Genomic DNA, 22,231 nt, shown 5'->3' with positions numbered 1-22,231 from the left:
AGTTTGATGCTCCTTCAAGACGATCTTCGAATCTGACTCCACTTGCCATTATGAAGAAAGGAATGTGATTTTTCCTAATGAGCAAAATGATAGTCTAGATTAATCTACTATCTCAAATCTAATTGGATCTTCCTTGACCTTGCTTTGATACCATGTTAATGTAGATTAGATTTCTTAGTAGATAAAACAAAGGTATCTTTTAATTTTATTATCTCACAATTGATGATCTCACTAACCTATGAATCTTGCAGGTTGCTGCAAGTATGAAGGGAGATAGTATGTCCACAAAGTATATTGATTTCCTAAGTTTTGACAATGCTTCAAGTGCTGCTGATTATATCACAAATATCATTGTGTTGAGAATAAGATCGATCTTCAAAGGTTTGCACTGATAGGTTACGGTACAACCTTCATCGATCTGTTTGTGAATTATATATATCAAAATGGGGAGGCACATCGATGGATAGAGATGTCTCCACACGTGTGGAGGCATGTCTCTCCATCGATATGTCTATCCATTTAATATTACCAATACTGATTCATAATTGGTGACATTAGCAAACCGTTTGTTATTATAAACAAATACTGATTCATAATCGGTGGCATTAACAAACCGTTTGCCATTACAAACAAATAAATAAATACCGATTCATAATCGGTGGTTAACTATTTAGTTAACACAATCGATTCACAATCGGTATGTTAAACTGAAAGATCGGTTAATTGATATACATTATTGATTAAGATAAATCGATACACATTATCGATTTATGGTGGATCGAAGAAGACAGTCGATACACTCTATCAACAGGGTATGGATCATACATGATCACCGATTTTACACTAGGAAGATGACGATCGATATATGATCAACCATTAGATCATTTAATCAGATTTAGTTTATTCATGAAAAGAATATGTATGTATATTAATATACATAGTAATAATAAACTCGATGATTATTGCTATGTATATTGGTATACATATATGAAGTATCCTAATGATGTAAGTCTTATTCACGATCATATTTATTTGACCGAAGCTATCATCTTTAACACCTAGCATCAGTGTGTGGTAGCAACGAGTCTGTGGAATCCATTCTAATCACAGAACCAATGGGTTCAAGGGCTTAGGGTATCAAATTCCAGAGGTAAGGAGGTACACTCCCCACCATAAGCCATCGCGGGGAAGATAAAGCAAGAATTTCATTCTGAATCGCATTAGGAGACCATGACAAAGCCCTAAAGTTGCAGGAGCCAATTCTCCAAAATTGTCTACGAATAACTTCTTTTTGAGAGTTAGGGTTAACAAAGAAAACAAAAAAAAGTCCTTTCTGCAACATTCGAAAGTAGGAAAACAAAAACCCTAATTTTTTGCCCCAAATATTATGCAACCATTCGTTAAGAAATGCCTAGACGGAAGTTTGGAGGGGCCTTGGGCAGCAAGAAACACTGCAGACTCTTTCAATTTGTTCTTTTATGCTTCTATAGCAACTGACATTTGGAAATTAGGCTTAACAATGATAGCTTGGTTCGAGGGAGTCTTACCTCCATCCTTGTCCTTTGAGGAGGCCGCTGCTGGTTCGGGGAGAACCTTGAGAAACTTGGCTCCTTCCGGCGGCTTGAATCCATTTTCAAGAGCTTGCTTGAAAGTTCTACTCGCCTTCTCGCTCTCTCCTTCCTGTGCAGTTGTAGGTTGTGCCCTAGCCGAATCTGCATTCCCCTCTTCCTAGCTAGGTGAGCCCATAAACACAACGATGCCACTAAAAAGAGAACTTTGTGAGGAAAAAGGAGAGGCAGGCCTCCCAAACTAGGGGTCGGCCTCCTCTCTAATGTCTATAGAGTTGCAGAGTATAGAGTTGCAGAGCCCTTCTTCAATCTCCGTCTCCTCATCGATCCTCACACCTAATCTTTGAAATTATTGATCTTCACTGTTGTCTATTGAGATTAATGAGTCTCTTATTAGATGTATCTCTTGGGCTGAGCTGGAGGAGATTGTGTTTGAGATAGGGGAAAGCTCTTGGTCCTAACGGATTTTCTATTGAATTTTATCAAGAGTTTTGAGAGATTGTCAAATTTGATCCACTAGAGGTAGTGTAGGAGTCACAAAGGAACAAATAGTGTTAAGAGCCATGAATGCTATGTTGGTGACTAGGGCCACTTGACCTTTGAGTAATCTCAAAATTTTGAGAAGCTCGTTATGGAAGACATGACAAGGTACTTGGAAGCCTTATTCGGGGTTTTCTTTGGCTAAGTGTACTCTTGTTTTGTCAATGGCTCTTTATTGGATTTGTTGTATTTCCTGCTTTGTATTTGTTCTTTCTGATTAATAAATTTTTATCCCTTTCTCAAAATAAAAAATTAATTCATTAAATATGCTAAAAACATATTTAAATTATAAGGTTTTTTTTCACCTTATATTAGAGTTATATGAATGCTATTTATTGCCTATTAAAATATGTATACCTCTAAAAACATTATTCTCCAACATGAGGACAGTGGGAGATTTCTAGGAAGGCTCATAGAGATTTGCATGAATGAGATCCAAAAGCTCTTAGCTCGCTATGTACTTTTTGTAGGAAACAATTTCCTCTTGTGCTTTTCAATCAAACACCCAACACACAAAACTTCTTGTTCTTGTGTTAAGAGGCAGCCCATGAACCATATGGGCTGGGCTCTATTGAGTTTGGTCAATTTGAAGATATATGTGACTATACCTTTCATGCTAAAGGACATTGTCATTATCTATGAATCTAACATATGCAAATCAGTTGTAGTAGGATCAATAAGGATATATAAGCCAACTTGCCCAATGTCTAGGGTAAAAGCTTTGTCCTTTTTCACATCAGACACAATACACATCTTTCCATAAAACCTAACTTGAATGTTAGGTTTCTCAGTAAGTTGACTAATAGATAATAATTTCTTGTTTATAGCAGAAACATATTGAACATTGCATACTAAAAAGCTTCTCGAAAATCTCCTCTCGTAACTCACATTCCTCCCGCTCCTTAATAGCTACAAAAATTAGGTTTTGAGTTTCAACAGTAGATTCAAATACTTTACAAATGTCCCAAAGGAAGGTCAGGGACTATTAATAACAACTGCAACCATGTCAACTGGTTTGTTAATGGTGACAAGTTGATCCTTGAGGTCCTTTATTTATAAGAGATGCTTGGACAAAGATCCCCCCAAGACAGTTTTCTAGAAAACAATTTTTTTTGAGATACGTAACCCAACATTTTTTGAAACTTAATATTTATTTTTTAATCTATCCCATAGGGTATATGTTGGTATACGCAGAAGACTTAGACAAGAGAAGAGGCTTGAGGAATTAGATAATTGGATATTGACAATTTTAAAACCTGTAGGAATAAGGTTATCTGATTCTAACAATTTTAAAATGAGGGGCTTCCCTATGGCTTTTATCAAAGTCATTATAATATTTATTGGGTTTGGTTTTTGTGCCTAACAGGATTTGTCGATACCCAATACTCATTGATAGCTAGTATCTTGTGCCTCCACATACTATTATATTTTCTTGTTAATCTTGTGACTTGGGCAATATTAGGTTCTCAATACCAATCATTCTACTTAGCAACCTAGAAATAAAGATTCTCAAAAACTCCAAAGTTTTTGACTTCAATCCCAATATTTTTTCAAAATATTTGGAAACCCTTGTAAAAATTTGAATGTAGACTTTATCAAAGTCATTAGAATATTTATCGGGTCTGGTTTTTGTGCCTAACAGGATTTTGTCGATTCCCAATACTCATTGATAGCTAGTATCTTGCGCCTCCATAAACTATAATTTTTTCTTGTTAATCTTTGTGACTTGGGCAATACTAGGTTCTGAATACCAATCATTCTACTTAGCAACCTAGAAATAAAAATTATCGAAAACTCCAAAGTTTTTGACTTTAATCCCAATTTTTTTCAAAATATTTGAAAACCCTTGTAAAAGTTTGAATGTAGACTTTAATCTTCCCAATACTCATTGATAGCTAGTATCTTGTGCCTCCATAAACTATAATTTTTTCTTGTTAATCTTTGTGACTTGGGCAATACTAGGTTCTGAATACCAATCATTCTACTTAGCAACCTAGAAATAAAAATTATCGAAAACTCCAAAGTTTTTGACTTTAATCCCAATTTTTTTCAAAATATTTGAAAACCCTTGAAAAAGTTTGAATGTAGACTTTAATCTTTGACCACTAGGGTTTTGGTAAAAAATAAATACTCAATTTTTTTTGACCCACACGGCCAAAATTGTGATTGTAAACACACGTCAAAAATGTCCTAGCTGTGACTGGTAAATGGTGGTTTTCTGCAAACCTGCCTGAAACAATTCCTTGTTTCCTGTGAAGACCTTGTAAACTGGAAAAATTCATGTGAAATCCAGCAGCAGTACCTTCAAATACCTACATAACCTTTTTTTTCTGGCCAGGACTGGAAAAATTGTGTCAATTGTGTTCTCACAACACTAATTTCTGTTGCCCGTGATTGGAAAAACTAAAACCTGCAATTATTTCTGCAAATGCCCATGATTTTGACCTTCCTGTTTCAATGCACTGTGAACATATGTTGACCTTGTTGCTGCTGTGAAGAATCTGTTGCAGATTGCAAAAAATTGACCTATGTCTAATAGCTGTGACCAGCTATTATGTGATTTCTCTCATATGAGGAAACAACACAGGAACCCTGACCTGCGATTTCTTGGAACAACGGACTTCTTAGCTTTGATACCACTGTTTGGCATAAGTAGAAGAACGAGATGGGAAAGGATGCTTGATCATCTTAGCAGGAGATGGCAACCTTATATTATATACGAATGTATAATATTAGACATCAGTTACAAAGGCCATTAAGATTATGGTTACAAATGAGCAGAAACAAAAATATCTATATAATATTAATTATCCTAATGATTTTATATAGGAATTGGATGCTTAAAAAGAAAAATAAGGCATTTAATGTTTAAAGAGATACTAGATAGTGTCCATGCAACATTTAGAGTCTAGACCAAATATTATGAGAAGATGGTGTTTACTTTGTTTGGTGAAGTAGTCAACTGGATGAGCTAGAGGAAACAACTGATTGCCAACTACAGAAGATGAGTACATGGCAGCCACTCATGAATGCAAAGAAACTACATGGTTACAAAGGTTGTGTTCAAATGTTGGTTACTTATAGAAAGCTGGTCAAAGTGCAGTCAGTTTGGAAAAGAACCCACTTATTATGTTTGCATGAAGCATATTGATGTGTAATATCATTTTATTAGAGACATGGTCGAAGATATACAAGCATTGTTGGAGAAGGTCGATGCCTTGGAGAATGTTGCTGACTTGTTGATGAAGTTATTTATTAACTTATTACTAAGAAGTTTACTTGGTGCAAGAAATCTATGGGCATAGCTTCTTTTAACAACTGATATATGTGTGCATGGCCCCTATGCAGAGTGTTCAACAAATTGGAGATTTGTTCAATATGTATTATATACTTTGTATATTCCTCACCCTTTATGTGCACCTCACCATACCTAGTGGGGCTTGGGATTGTATTCTGGCTAGGAAATGTTAGGATCATGTGCCTTTGAGAATTGTTTTTGGCCTTTATAAATACTTTTTTGCCCGTGATTGATGACCACTATATTCTAATACTGTTTACCTATGTCCTGTAGCGATGTGCCTATAACCATGTGCACATGGATTAGGGCTAACTGTTAACCACAAGGTGAAAAATATCTTATTTTATCATGAATGGTTGAGTTGATACAATAATTGAGTGCTGTTTTTGTTGGATTTTTTCTCAAGAGGGTTTTTTAGAGTAAATAATCTTGTTATATTGTGAGGGTGTCATTATTTTCTTTCTATTGCATTTAAGACTTTGTTAACATTGCTTCTCTTGCATAAGTATATCAGTTATTTTTCTCTTTGGGTGAGACATCTTTTTTGGCTAAAACATGGTCTTGTAGTAGTTTGTGTTGGTTGCTGCTTCAATAGCTCTAGATTCAAGTTTGTGCGGGATCATTCTCCGTGCAATAAATTTATTCCCTCATTTAGTGATGTTAAGGGAACCTCATTCTATGGTTTATCTTCTAATTGTTGGAGTGTTAAATTGAACATCAAGAAAATACAAGCCAATTGCATTCTTAAATTCTTGAAATTAGCTCGGCCCTTAGATTTTGTGATCTATAAAAGCATCAGTGGAGGAAGCCTTGTAATTTTTGCAGATCTTCGATGCGGGCAACATGCAAATAAAGTTTGCATGTTCTCTAACTTGTTGACAATGACTCCCAATCAACCATACCAATTTATATACGAGGACTAGAATTTTGCCTGATAGTATTACATTTTGATTTCCTGTCCCCAATTAATTATGTTTACCATGGCAGGCTCTCTGAAATGATCAGCATGATTTCAAAGAGGTTCTATACAGATTTTAATGAATAGTTATACGCAGCAAGATTCTCTGCTTATGGATAATTGCAAACTTCTAAAAGTCTAGGAAGAGCAATCAGTTAATACTGTACTTATCTTGTCCATTGATTGTGTGTCTCTGTATGTGGTTCAGATATGGCATTACAAGGTGAGATCTATTCCTTTTGCCTGGTCATGGATATCAGCATTGTGGATTTTTTGTCTATATGAATTTTTAATGCCATTGAGCTAAATCCTTTCCTTGAAGAAACTGGAACTGATACGTACCAATGACTTTATTGTGCTTTATATTGGATTTGTGGACAGACGTAATATTAAAATGTTTTGTATGAACTTGAGATATATTTTATTCATGGGCGTAGCCTCTAAGTGTCTCAATAACATTTGCTTTGCAGATTTCATTTACTCCCAGATTTTGATGAGGGAAAAAGAAGCTGTAGAAGGAAATTAGAGAGACACAACACTAGGAGGAGGCGAAAACCTGCTGGTGACAAAGCTTCAGTGCAAGGACGGACTTCAAGGACAAAATCACCCCTACAGAATGCAGATGCAGAGCCTTATATCTATGCCACAAGTGCTCAAGGTGCTCTGATTGCAAATGTTTAACCTCTGCTTTTGATAAAAAGAATTTCAAGCTTCTCTCTAGATTTATCATTCAAGTAAAATATTCTTCTTTTTTTTTGTCATATTGATATAATGTCTTCCTCCATTCCATATGGGAACTCACCTTTCAATTTCTTGTATTCTAAAGCTACTTAAGTTAGATTTATATCTACCTGTTCATTGTTATCTGTTTAAATTATTCAATAAAGCCCAGCTGGACAGCATATGCTTTTTAACCAATGTGGCACACTCAGAAAGAGTAAAGAATAAAATATAGTGCTTTTGGTAACTGCCAATGCCCTATGTATATTTGTAGCCCTAAAATATAGCAATTTGTTTTTAAACACCATTGTTACTTTAGGTTATAAGAGATAATACTGTAGCAATGATAGATTGCTGAAGCTCATGATTGTTGGCAGTGGGCCAGCGTCCCTCGCGGGGATTCACGACATGGTTTAACAGCCTCCTGTGGATTCGTTAAGTCTAGTGGTTGTATCGGGCATTGACATGTCGATCTTTTGGTGCAACAGCAACCCTAGCTTGTAACAATGATATGTTAAATATGGCCATGGAAAGATTATTTAATTAATAAAATTATATGGGGTCCCAGGTGAGCAGGTCAGATTATGAGCCATTTTGGATTTGTGTATTGATTTTGTTGCTTTTGTGTTCGCAAGTTCTTTCTGCATAGGGAAATGTTTGCTTCATAGTTTATGTAGAACTTTTTATTGTAACATTTTTGGATTGTGATGCCTTGATCATGATCTTGAAGCAAACATGGTGCAAAACCATCATTGATTTATTATCTTTCTATGGGTGTGCAAAGCGTAGATTGTGCAGCCAACCTGAGCGTAAGCTTGGTCTTGTACTATAAAAGAATTGATAGGCATCAGTGATTTGAAAGATAAAAAACTCAAAAATATTTTTAGATATATAAAAACATGGTAAGGTGGATTTACAGCAGAAATATAATTGTCTGAAGTCTTTGGAAGAAAGATTGACTATGGTGTTCCAATGGCATTTTTCATAAATGCAGAGGATGACTTTTCTTCAAGGATCCCACATAATCATTCTTAGTGTTTTAATGGAACTGTTGTTGATTTTTTTTTCTAAACTTTCAGATTCATAATAAAACACACCAGAATACTGTTTTTCTAAAATTGGGCGATGCAATTGTAAGGTTAAATGTGTCATTTGAACTTTTAACAAACATCACAACGTGATTGGTTTTCATGTGATTAAAAAGTAAATAATACTTAATTTTTAATTGGAGTAGTTTCCGATTTTTTCTGCCCTCTTTGTTCTGGCATAGGAGACAACTTTATTGATTATATGCTAGAGAAAAGTATATATGTTTTACAATGCTTAGATTTGACAGTGTGAAACTTTGAAGATGGGTTACTAGAAACGTGTGTGCATATATGTCAGGGGTGTTGGGTGTGGAAGTTGTGGAAGCAGGGATTTGACAGTTTGAAGATGGGTTACTAGAAGCATGGGTGCATATATGCTAGGGGTGTTGTGGGTGGCAGTTTGACAATGCGGAAGCATGGATTTATAAATATAGTGAATTTAATAGATGTAAATAGAATTTTCAAACTTATTACTGTTAAGATATCAATATAATGGTCATAAATGTAAGTGTATAGTATTAAATAATAAAGGTCCAGTGACACAGAGAAGTACAATTATGCTTTATAGAAGTTAGTATTAAGGGGGGTGAATTAACCTTGTAATTATAGGGTAGTTGACAATTTGTGAGTCATCTCTATCATTTCAGGTGTTTACCAATTTCTTTCTTCTTTTAGTGAAGAATAACCCAGGAAACCTCCTGCTCTCATTTTTTTTGAAATTTTCTTCTCTCTTTGTTTGCAATGTCTTATATTCAAGAGAAATGATGCAATTGCAAAAGTCAATTGAAAATGAGAACATAATTCAGTGAACATTGAAATGCACATTCTTCACGCTTGGGGAGGTCTATTAGTTCATAGATTGGGGTGCCGTGTTTGGCAAGCTTATGCTTTATTGATCATTTATTTGGATTTTATTTATTTTCTATGTTACCAGTTCACTGCAAAACTCTTAGGTTTGGGCCTGGTTTGTATTTTGTACCCAGTCTGTATTTGCGACCTGGTTCACTGTGGGTGTGGATAGTGTGAACCTGGGGGTGTTTTGCAGCACCCAGGGAGAAGCCATAGCAAACCCTGTGGATTTCTGTTTTATTTTTGACTTTTTTTCTTTAATGCTCTTCCCTGCAGTGACCTTTGGCGACTGTAAATTTATAAGGGTTTTTCCTTTTTAGCACTTCTCATCTTGTGCTGCCTTGCGTCAGTATTCCCTGAGATGGTAAGCATAAGTAGACTAGATGAGCTGTATGAAGAGTGGAGACGGGGGGATACGTTTCAGGGATTGGGAGGGGGGGATACTTTTCGGGGATGGGGATGGGAGGGAGCCATTTTTTAGGGGACGGCAGGGGATGACTATTAAAAAATAGGGAAAATTAAAAAACAGAGAAAATTTCAAATATTCATATGATAGCATTGATAATGCAATCATCATATACATCATGGAACCTTAACACATAATATGGGAGTTAAATTGATATTTTCATTTCATAGAAAGTGACAATTAAATGAAGTTATAACAAAATTTAATTGCATTCATTGACAAAACACATGACATACTATATAAAAATTACATCAAAATGCCCAAAGGCTGCAAGTTTTAACTAGAAAGTGACAAATATATAGAAATATTAGTATACAGCTGGCCCTAATCAGCCTTCCCTAACACTGCGTCAAAATTGTAGTTTTAATCACTTGGTTTTCCTTCAGCTGTTTACAATTTGCAACACAAATGAGGTTTTTTTTGTTTTGAATGCTTTATTGTTGTTTTTAGTTGAGATTTTTTGCAAAGGGGTGTGGGGACCCTGTGGGCCTCCCACCCCCTTTTTTTAAAATTATTTTTGAGTTTTTCTTTAAGAAAAAAGCAACTTAAAGTTGCTTTTGTCATAGAGGATGGCTAGCCGCCTCCAGGACGTCAAGGCATGCTCTGCCCGTTTTGAGGACGGCTAGCCATCCCTTGCTGTTTCCATCTGTTCTGCGACCATACTGGAAACGTTTCTGATTATTTTCTGAGTTTTGGGGATGGTGGGGGAAGTTTCCAAGGCGTCTCTGCGTCCCTTGGATGTTTCCGACCCAGGCGGCCTGATTTTGGTTGATCCGTCCCCGGTAACATAGGAGGCCACAGGAAACTACTTACAGTTGTAGTGAGATCAATCAAATCTGTAAGGAGTAAGCATTTTCCAAAGTCTAGATGGCTGTATGGCTGTGTTGGAAAATGTGCAACTTTATTATTTTAATTAATATTTTTATATTACTTTTACAGTATTGTAAAAGATTAAAAGTGAAATTATAATCATAAAATAATATATATTACTATAAGTTTATATTATTACATTAATAATTTATATTCAAGTTTATATTAAGTGATAATTTAATACTTAATTATTGTTGTTGGGCTGCAAATACATACATATATAAATCTCGCTCACGCTTACATTAATAATTTATATTCAAGTTTATATTAAGTGATAATTTAATACTTAATTATTGTTGTTGGGCTGCAAATACATACATATATAAATCTCGCTCACGCACACACACATACACATCTTTTATATGTTTTTGGTATGAATGAAACCAATCCAATAATTTTCTCATCTACTTGCCAAACTCCTGTGCATGGACCTGTTGTGAGGTATTCACACATCGCTCCATTGCAAATGGGGACCCCCACTTTTCGCTTTCTAGGATTAATCCTTAGCTTAGTTGTTGGGCAGTCTTAGGGTCTTTGCTATTAGTCTTTGCATTGAAGGGATAGAGTTTCTCAAGTATCTAGAGGGTCATCATGTCAGGTTGGTCTCCTGAGTGGAGTGAAGTAAGTCATCAAGCATGTGGCAAGAATGATTTATGGGTGAAAGATTTGAGGATTGAAAGGACTAAGTCAAGAGTCTTTCCAAAGGATGCGTACCTTGCTCCCTCGTTGGAGCGAAATTTGCCCAAGTACCTTGACCCCATACCTTGCTAAGGACATAGACTCCCGTACCTTGCAAAGGTCCTAGAGTGAATTTTTTATCAAAGGCATGTCCCTTCCAAAGGTCCCAGAGCAAATTTCCTTCATAGGTGTTCTTAAGGGTCGAATTGATGATGCTTTCATGTGGAGAGATTGGAAAACTCAAACCAATGAGGTAGAAGAAAGAGGAAGAAATTGAACTTAGGGTTAATGTTATCACAAAAGCTTGCACCCTTGCTGAGCTATCAACTCAGCAACCTTGTGAAACATTGAAGCAACCCTGAAGTGTGGGACCTTGCGCAAGGGGGTTGAATCTCTGGAGAAGGCCGACTTCCTTCTCAATCCAGGTGCAGGTGTTGAACCAACTCAACACTTCAAAACTAACTCCTAAGCCTATCCTAACAACTTGCAGAGGAAAAGGGAAGAGAGGATGCTTGAAATAAGGAGGTGATGCACCAAGAAGAGTTTGTTCCTCTCCCTACCGAAATGGCACAAGGAATCAACTGAAATACCCAAGAGATGCACAACTTCAGTTGCATGAGTGATCCAAACGCATGTATGGAGGTTGGAATTTGCTAAGTGTCAAGAGGGGAGAAGGATTCCCACAAGTCACACTCAGAAAACAAATTAACACAGCATATATGGAGAGAAGAGCCACAACATACACTTATGATGAAGGTAAGGAAACATACACAACATGCCAAAGGCCAAAGGCCAAAGGCCAATCTTACAGTTGCAGAAATGCAAAAATGATTAAAAGTCTAAAAGAGAAGAGAAAGAGGATAGGAAAGCTCAAGGCAGCAGGAAGAGAACCCTTTACAATGAGGCTTAACAACCTTTATATAGAAAAAATGGTTACAAGGGTGATCATGACCCCTGCAGGATTGACTGACCTTCCAAAGTCAGAGTATGCAGTCATGACACAAGTCACCAAGCATGGCCCCATACCTCCCTTGATGGAAATCCTGCCAAAAACATTAAATACACCCCTGTGGCTCCACAGAAAAAGTGCATAAGTCAGCAAAACTGTCGGAGCATTTAAAGCGTTGAGTGTTGATCATGCCATTCAGAAGTGTTGCTAGACGGAAGTAAGTTTGGAAGACTTTGGAGACCTGGGTCACCGTAGTTGGGGGAACTTCGGGGTTCCGTGGTTGAGGAAGAGAAGACCTAGGAACTTCGGAGACCTGGGTCACCGAAGTTGGGAAGACTTGGAAACTTGGGGGTTTCAGAGTTCCAGGGGTTGAAGGACAAGGAACTTGGGAACCTGGGGGTTCCGGAGTTCTTGGGTTTGAAAACAAGGAACTTGGGAACCTGGGGGTTCCAGGGTTGGAACTTGGGAACCTGGGGGTTCCGGGGTTTGAAAACGAGGAACTTGGGAACCTGGGGGTTCTGGAGTTCCGGGGTAGAAGAATAAGGAACTTGGGAACCTGGGGGTTCCGAAGTTTCGGGGTTGGAAAACAAGGAACTTGGGAACCTAGGGGTTCCGGAGTTCCGGGGTAGAAGAAGAGGCGGCAAAGGGAAGGAACTTTGGAACCTCGGGGTTTCGGAGTTCCGGGGTTGGAACTTGGGAACCTGGGGGTTCCAGAGTTCCGGGGTAGAAGAAGAGGCGGCAAAGGGAAGGAACTTCGGAACCTTGGGGTTCCGGAGGAGGAGAATAGAAGAAAAGCTAATGGAAGGAAGGGAACTTCGGAACCTCGAGGTTTCGGAGTTTCGGAGGAGGAGAACAAAAGAAAAGCTAAGGGAAGGAAGGGAACTTCGGAACCTTGGATTTCCAGAGCAGGAAAGAAAGCGGCCAAGGCAAAGAAATTCGGAACCTTGGGGTTCCGGAGAAGAGAAAGAGAGGGCCAAGGAACTTCCGACAAGGCAACACTTCAAACCATGATTTCACTGCTTTTATCCTTGATCAACCGGGGCATCGCTGGTCCATGGAACATATCTCTGATCGATTGTCATTGATGGACCAAGGGTGTCATAAAAATGACAACAGTTAACTCAAAGCCATGTCCTTGGAGAGGTCCTAGAGCGAATTTTAAGTCTTGTCTTTGCTAAGGGTCTAAAGCGAATCCTTCTCCAAATTATGTACCTTAGTAAGGACATAGATCAATTTTTTTCAACTTGACCTTGTCCTTCCAAAGGACAGAGAGCGAATTTTTTCATGTGTACCCTACCAAGGTCCTAGAGTGAATTTTTTTTATCCAATTGATGTACCTCCCGAAGGTCTTGGAGCGAATTCCTTAGACCTTGTCTTTGGAAAGGACATGGAGCGAATTTCTTAGACCTTGTCCTTCCAAAGGACATAGAGAAAGCTTTTCCACTTAACTATGTACCTTGCTCAAAGCTTGGGGCGAATTTTTTTATCAAGAGATATGTACCTTACTTTAAGATTGGAGCGAATTTATCTTGGGGCCGTCCCTTGTATCATGTTTGGAGTGAATCTTACCTTGAGGACATGTACCTCACTCATTGATTGGAGCGAAAATCTGTCAAGACCATGTACCTTGCCTAAGGTCAGGAACGAAACTTGTAAATTATGTACCTTGTCCAAGGTCCCAAGCAAATTTGGTGAAACTATGCACCTTACTCTCTATCTTGAGCAAATCAAACATTTGGTGTCAAGATCAATTCAAAATTCAAATTTGAAGGCAAGAGGCAAAGTCAGCCAGCATGAGAAGGGCAATTTGTTATTTTAAATCAAGTCGGCCTTATGGGAAGAGACACCTCTTTTACCCTAAAGCGTCTATGAAGGAAAGGTCAAAACATTCATTTTAATCACCAATTCAAACATATTCTTCTCTCCAAGTGCGAATTTGAGAGCAGACCTAGTGAATTTCTTCAGCTAGGCAGCGAATTTTATTCATACATGAGCGAATTTCATTAAAACATAAGTGAATTGCTCCAGCACAAAGGCGAAATTGGACATTGAAGGTGCAGACCTGATGATCAAGGTAGATAAATTCGAGCATTAAATATACAGATCTGATGTTTAGGAAGGCGAATTCATCATACAGCAAGAGGGAGTGAATGTACTGTAATGTCCCTACTTTGAAATATAATTTAATAATAAATAATAATAAAATTAAAATACAAAGAATAAATATAAAAATTAAAATAAAAATATAAAAGAATATAATTAAATATAATTAAAATTTGATTAAAGTTAATGAAAGGTCAAAAGGCATGAAATGATAAGTTGTGACTTTCTCAAATGCGAGATATAAAAGGGAGAAGAGAAACTCATTTGAGGGGGGGAGAATTTGAAAGGTGAGAAGTGCAAATCTGATTTAAATAAGAAGTGCAAATCTGATTTAAATAAGAAGTGCAGATCTGATTATGAAAGGTTATGTCTTTTTCAAAGGGCAGAAATAATGAAGAGTTGCACTCTTTCAAAAGGTGCTAATGGTGAAAGGATGTGTCTCTTGCCAACGGGCATGCATGATGAAGAGGTGTGACCTCTCCCTCACATTGAGAGATATAAAGGAAAGGGAAAGTAAGTAAAAAGGGATCAAATGCTTAAGGGAAAGCAGTTTGGTCAAACTAAGACTGGGAAGGCAGTCAGCAATTTTTATTGGTAAGGATTGATCATCATCGATTAGATTAAATCAGAACTTTATTTAGTTACAGGCAGTAACATCCTTGTTCTTGGTGGTATGTATTGGGATGTGCTTATTATGTATGCTTGATATATGAGGCTGATAAAATATCATTTGGTCCCATCCCTGTTGCTTGAATTAGGCCTTTTCTAGTTGTGACCAAACTAAATTCCCTTGTAATTGTTAAAATAAAGATACTGCGATCTACCCTTATATCACGGTTTAGGTCAATCCTCAACATTTTAGCTTCAGAATATTAATAGTAATATTAATATAAACTGCAATAAGTATGGCAGTCATATTTAATATATAGTGGCGTCAGATCTGTCTGCCTTTACAGCCACAATTATACTAACAACTAATATTATTTTTGGTAGTAATAATTTATACAAAAAGCAAATACATTAACAATTGATAATATAATTTAAATCATTTATATATATACAATGTCTTGAATAGTAAAATAATAATCTTTTACTAATCTCAGACTGATATTTAGGAAGAACTCTTAAAGTAACAGTCAATAAGAGGAATATGTAAATGCAATTTCATTCTTGCTGTTACTGTCAGTATTTAAGAAGATAGGAATGAGATGTTCCAAGGAGGGGCAGTCTAAATCCAAGCAATAGGTTAAGTCCCCAGATAGGGTGGGGATCAGCGACCCATAAGCCTTTAGGGTATAGACCCAAGATAGGTTAGGGCTTGGATCTGAAAACTTTGAGGGAACCTATTGTAGTTGGTCTCTAAGTGCTGAGGTAACATACATATCCTCCTCCTCCCTTAAAACCGAAGTAGTAACAAAGGTTGGTACTTTACATTAAGAGTCATGGAAGATAATTATCTAATATGGTTGATGAACGATTTACTTATAAATAATTGATAAATTAATTGAACTATGAATAGCACAGATTTGATTCATGTTAAAATAAATGTCTCCTAATCAACTTAGTTTAAGTCATAAGTATATTGAAATAGATTAATTATGTTAATCAGGTAGGGGACATTACATGTACCCAGTTGGGAGACATATCAACTAGTGGACTTCATCATTAGACAGCCTAGATTTGCCCTAGGACATTAAGTTTACCTTCCTGACAATGAATTCAGTTATCAAAAGGAGCACCTTCCTGACAATGAATTCAGTTATCAAAAGGAGCAATCTCCCCTATAGAAACACATATCAGATCTGCAGCATATAGAATAAGAGATTAAGTCAAAAGGAGAGTATGTAAAGGTTATATATCATGTATGTTTGATGCCCATTTGTTCGTTTTGCAGGAGGCAAGGAAAGAAATCAAAACGATCAGGCTAGAGGAAGATTGGAGTAAGGATCTCAAGGAGAAAATTTCAACAGCAAGGACATGATACAAGGAGGACCTCTTCAAGAAGCTTCAAGAACACCTCAAGTGCATGAAGAAGACTCAAAGTGCTACTAGGTTGAAAAACTTCAAATATTCAACAGCTTCAAGCAGTAGAGCAGGATATACAAGCAAGGATAGAAGGAATGACTTGACCATGACAAATACTTCCTATAACCACCGTGCAAGTTCAAGAAGAGGCTTCATCAAACACAAGGGTATTTAGAAAGGAAGACAAGACTCCCATCACATCTTGGCGACAAGAGATCAAGCAAGGATGGAAGGAATGACTTGACCATGACAAATACTTCCTGTCACCACTATGCAAGTTCAAGAAGAGGCTTCATCAAACACAATGGTATTTAGAAAGGAAGACAAGACTCCCATCACATCTTGGCGACATGAGATCAAAAGTTGCAAAGAATCCACTCAACTACCTCAAGGCACTAGAGCATGAAGAAAAGATAACCCACATGATGGAAGAAAGTTTGACAATCTTGAATTCCCTTCGAGAATCCAAGAATCAAAGTCAGCACGATTGAAGAAGCAGATAGTTTCAGAAGAGTTAATCAAACTTTGCTTCTCATCATCATCATTACATTGAGCAAACTGGATAATGTTGAGTATCAAAAGATATTGCTCAACACTCTTTCATGATGATGAATCAAATCAAGTCTACAAAGTGTAAGATGGAGGTAGCATCCCAATCGCTATTCCAAAGATCCACATCAACATGCCTAGATTCAATGAACCAAGCTCACCCATGGATGCACAAACTCCGATGTACCTACTCTTGATATCTATTGGTCTACATTCTCTGAATGTAATTTTCTCATTGGCTAAGGAGAGTTTGTTGTAACAAACCCTAATTAGGGTTTCATTGTAAAATCTTGGCCATTGATGGAGAATCAATCCTGACCGTTCATTGTAAATGAGCTCTCCTTCATTTGTAAAGGTTAATAATGAATAGAGAAATAGATAGTTAGTGAATATAATAGCATAGAATAGAAGTTAGATTAGGAGAAGACAAAGATTGTTGCTAAACCTTGTTGTAGAGAACAATTGGTTTCATTGAAGTTATGGTGAATTTAATTTGTTGCTTCAACAACCCGCATGGTCTTTATTTCTCAATTTACTTTCATGTTGATTAGTTTGAATGGAAGAAATTGTTGAATGAATTTGTGTGGAATTCATTTTGTCCATACCACTAGCCTCTTGCTGATTGTAAGTGTGCCTTGTGTGGTCAACTAGAGTGATATGAGCTTAACTTCGAATCGTTATACGTCCATTGCTTATGTATTAACGTGAATGGTAATCAATGTTGATGGTAATGATTTGAACATCTTTGAAACGTCCTTAGAAGATTGCACTGAGCTTGTGTCAAATTGTTCAAGTTGATGGTGAGACCTCGCCTAGTAGGATTCCAGCTAGCCAACTATCTTCATACATTCTAGGCCTTAGAATAGACTTTCTCAACCCTTCACCTTTTGCCCTTTTTTCAATAATGAATTAGTTTAGGATCCAAAGCATCACAAGATTGAAATATCAGATGATCAAGTTCTAGCGATTCAAACATTCAAGCATTCAAACGTAAGTTCCCTTGTGATTCCAGCATAATCACATCAAACCAATGAGCTTATCCACACGTATTGTCCCTAGATACATGAACCTTGGAGTCTACTCGAATGATCCTTAAGCTAATCTTCAACATCCGAGAGATTTTGTTCAAGAGAGGATAAGATACTTTTGGGTATTTTATTCTGTGTTTGCATGTGTATAAAAAAACACATCAACAGGTTCCGAACATGAACCCATAACTTAGTTATGAGTGTCTGTATGACACCCATAAACATCGTGCATTTTTCTCTTGTCTGCCTGCCAAACTCCTGTGCATGGACCTGAACCAGAACCCATAACTTAGTTTATTTTCATTATGACACTCATAAACATCATGTATTTTTCATTGTGGGAATTGTATTTGAGCCAGGATTTTGGCATCTCTATCTGTTTTGTTCTCTTTGCAAGTCACAAACTAATGTCTATAATATCTTTGAACTGGAAAAATTAATGGCTCAAAAGTCAAAATATATGAACCATTATGCTGTTCCTAACCAAAAAGTAAACAACAGTCAAATGACTGGATGCTGTTTGACTTGGAATGTGGCTACATACCAACAAATTTGTGGCCAGCCATTACATGGCAAATCTATTTTCTTTAAACATCACAGCATGCATTCTAATTAAAATGCTGAACTCGGAAGGATTATAAACAGTGCTCCCTGGGGATGCGTCCCCTGCCTTGGTACCCCCATTTCCTGTGGGGGATTTTGGGGGCTTGGGACACCTAGGAAACTTCCCCTCTGTCCTTATACTCATGACTCAGACGCAAGCTCCGATTTTAATATACACTTATTACCAGTTGCATTTGCTGATTAGAGACTTATTTTCTATCTTTTTGTCAGTATATAGTTGAAATTTGGAGCCTTTGGGAATTTTGGTATAATTCTTATATGATATATATGCACATTGACAATGAAAGCATTTAAATTTTGTTAATTGTTTGTCAATACTCATGTGAAATCTCAATTCAAGTCTAATGTTATGTATTAAGCTTCTACAATGTCTATGATGAATGCTTTATCAATGTCATGATATGAATATTTGAAATTTCTCTATATTTTAAAACATTTTCCTATTTTTTAATACCTGTCCTCTAAAAATCGCCAAAAAGTACCCCGTACTGGAAAACACCCCGTCGCCCCCCGTCATCCCCATCCCCGAAACTTGGGGGAGCATAGAATATAAATGCTTCAAGTGCATGCAAAGGAAACTGTCATTATTGCTCACTATCCCACCCTTTCCTCTGACTATACATGTTTACATTAGATACTATCACTCATGAGATGATAGTCTGTTGCTGTTAGACAAGTGATCTTGGTGATTAAATCAAGGCAAAACACACAGATGTCTTGGTCCTGGAGTATTAGAGTAGTCACAAGACAAATGAACGGAAAACAATTAGCTTTAGTAATTCCATTTTGCTGCCAGCTAAAACTTTCTCAAGTCGAAAACAGAAAAAATAAAAAATATCAAACACAATATCAATAAACAAGTCAAATTTAATTTGATCTCTGGTTGGCCATTACTCTGGGAAAACATTTGTGTAAATCTTTTTTGAGGTGGGATCATTTTTGTACTACTCACAATGATTATGTTCTTGGAAAATAAATTTGTTCAGGAATTCCCTGGCAGAGTAATTCTGGAATGTTTTCAGTGGGGGAGCAGGGTATGGGATGAATGCATCCAGTGCTGTACATAGTAACTTAAAACACAGATAGAAACAACTTCAATTGGATTAGATCTATTTTTCTCTGTAATAAGACGAGAATTGAAGAACAACTAGAAGATATTAATGTTCTCAGCATAAGTAAAAATATTAAATAAAAAATCTGTACAAAATTACTGCAGATTTACTGTTATATAAGAGTTACAGTTGTATGATCAGGATGAGTTAAAAATATTGCTTGGAGGGAGTTCTCTGTTTTTTCGGTTTGATTTGTTAAAAGTTTAACCAGAATCGGTTTGGTTGAGCTTAGCTGGTTAAAGCATTGAGTTCTCAATGTGGAGACCCAAGTTCAACTCCCATGAGGGACACCTTTGTGTAGAATTCTAAGTTGAGACCCTTGGTCTTCCATTGGTTGTTTAAAGTGGATTTCTAAGTTGTGACCCTTGGTCTTCCAATTATTGTTTCTAGTTTGGTGCTCGAAAGGAGCTAGTATGTAATAAGTTTGTAACGTGGATGCTCGAATGAACAAAAAATGAACTTTGTGATTCTATGATACTTAATACAAAAAAGCTGAAACAAGATACGCAGAATCTATCCTGGGAAAACCCTCCACGCAGAATCTATCAAGGGAAAACCCTTCACTTGAGGGTGAAAAACCCATCCACACAAAATGAATCTTTTATTATGATTGCAAGTCTGATACAATAATAAGAAGTCAAGAACTAAATACGATTGTTATTATATAACAACCCACAATAATCTGAACCTGTTCAAGAGAGACAGAACCTTCACAGAGAGAAGACTGAAAAATGATGAAGATCGCAGCATAAATGATCTCCAACAAAAGCTCGAACATTACACAGAAGCCCAAACCTTACACAAGAAAACTTGAACATTACATATGAAGCCCGAACATTACACAGGGTGATTATCAAACAAAAAATGAATGACAGAATGCCTTCAGCTCTACCTACGACTGCCTTATCACCAACCTTATATAGAAATCTGTCATAACCCGCAACAAGAAAGAGAACAATCAACGCACTTGCTCTCCCAAACTAGCCATTACTCTTCCCACGGGAATGACAAGAGTCATGCATAAAGAAAGAGGTTGGTTACATCACCGATGCAAGGAGGAAAGGCAACCGACGAACTCCATACGGGAATAGAAACGACAGCCAGCATAGAATCACTCCACATCGGATAAGAACACCTGGCAAGGCTTCTTCATAGATTCTCTCTCGCAGCTATAGATCTTCAACACTCCCTCTTAGCAAGAGAGAGATCTTCAAAATGTCATCACATGACAATTACACATAGCTGCAACCAAAAGAATGTCAACAAAAAAAATCTCATCACAAATTTTCTCAAACAAAAAATGTTATCTCAGCATAACAATATTCACCATAGCTACTCCCCTAGAGGGTGAATTAGAAAAACAGAAAATAAAGTCATGAAGTCACACACATGACTTCCACCATGGCTACTCCCAGAGGGTATATCCACTATAGCTACTCCCAGAGGGCGGAACAAGGGATTTCACTTCGAACTTCTCTCGCAGAGAAGAACTCATTAACAAGGGATTGCATCTCGAACTTCTCCCTCACAGTGAAGAACTCATTAACAAGGGATTGCACCTCGAACTTCTCCCTCAAAGAGAAGAACTCATTAACAAGGGATTGCATCTCGAACTTCTCCCTCACAGAGAAGAACTCATTAACCAAAAGCTGTGGCTTCCTCAGAAGCTGAAAGAATCAGACTCCCTCTGAAGCTGAAAGTCAAGCTCCCTCTGAAGATGAAGTGAGGCTCCCTTTGAATAGTAATTCCTCCTCTTCAAGAAAATGTCTACAGTCACAACTCAATCTCATGACAACCATCATCAAGGTCTTCCTTCCTTGAATGCAATCTCTCATCATCCTTTTATAATTTTTCTTAGCAATAGAATTTCCATTCACTTGGATTGATCACACCGAAGCACCTAGTGATGATCTTATGGCTGTGTGGCCTTTGGTCCTCGCCATCACTCATCATCTATCCACAATATCTGCCCCGTGCATAGTTTAAGCATCATCTGAAGAACTGTTGTTAATACCATCCACAACAAAGTGATGGACCAACTACATAAATGCGACAGAAATCCACCTTTAGCAGGGTGTGCTAGAATGCTACGCTGCAGTGCCCATCCTAGGACAAAAGCACATAATCTACCTTCAAGCGGTTAGGCTCTATTGGAGGAACCTGGCTCTGATACCATGTTAAAACTTGAACCAGAATATAGAAAACTGAAACAAGATACACATAATCTATCCTGGGAAAACCCTCCACTTGAGGGTGAAAAACCCAGCTACACAAAATGAATCTTTTATTATGATTGCAAGTCTGATACAATAATAAGTCGTCAAGAACTAAATACGATTGTTATCATATAACAACCCACAATAATCTGTACCTGTTCAAGAGAGACTGAACCTTCACAGAGAGAAGACTGAAAAATGATGAAGATCGCAGCATAAATGATCTCCAACAAAAGCTTGAACATTACACAGAAGCCCAAACCTTACACAAGAAAACTTGAACATTACATATGAAGCCCGAACATTACACAGGGTGATTATCAAACAAAAAATGAATGACGGAATGCCATCAGCTCTACCTACAACTGCCTTATCACCTACCTTATATAGGAATCCGTCATAACCTGCAACAAGAAAGAGAACAATCAACGCACAAAAAATACCAAACTCTTCACGTACTCTCCCGAACTAGTCGTTACTCTTCCCTGCGGGAATGACAAGAGTCACGCATAAAGAAAGAGGTCGGTTACACCACCGACGCAAGGAGGAAAGGCAACCAACGAACTCCATACGGGAATAGAAACAGCAGC

The 22,231-nt window shown here is 37.2% G+C and overlaps 1 protein-coding gene across 4 annotated transcripts in view; it reads left to right on the top strand.

Moving 5' to 3' along the window:
• The window catches only part of LOC131077148 (squamosa promoter-binding-like protein 7), a 67,919-nt gene that overhangs the window by 5,696 nt on the left and 39,992 nt on the right, over window positions 1–22,231 (top strand). For all 4 annotated transcript variants that reach the window (XM_058014576.2, XM_058014575.2, XM_058014574.2 and 1 more), the window contains exon 2: window positions 6,835–7,022. In XM_058014576.2, the coding sequence (XP_057870559.2) occupies window positions 6,835–7,022 (188 nt within the window). The remainder of the gene's footprint in view (window positions 1–6,834; window positions 7,023–22,231) is intronic.

Source organism: Cryptomeria japonica, chromosome 9, assembly GCF_030272615.1.
Source record: "Cryptomeria japonica chromosome 9, Sugi_1.0, whole genome shotgun sequence".
In the NCBI taxonomy this organism is placed as follows: domain Eukaryota; kingdom Viridiplantae; phylum Streptophyta; class Pinopsida; order Cupressales; family Cupressaceae; genus Cryptomeria; species Cryptomeria japonica.
The sequence above is the reverse complement of the archived record's forward strand: the minus strand, read 5'-3'. Positions and strand labels throughout refer to the sequence as shown.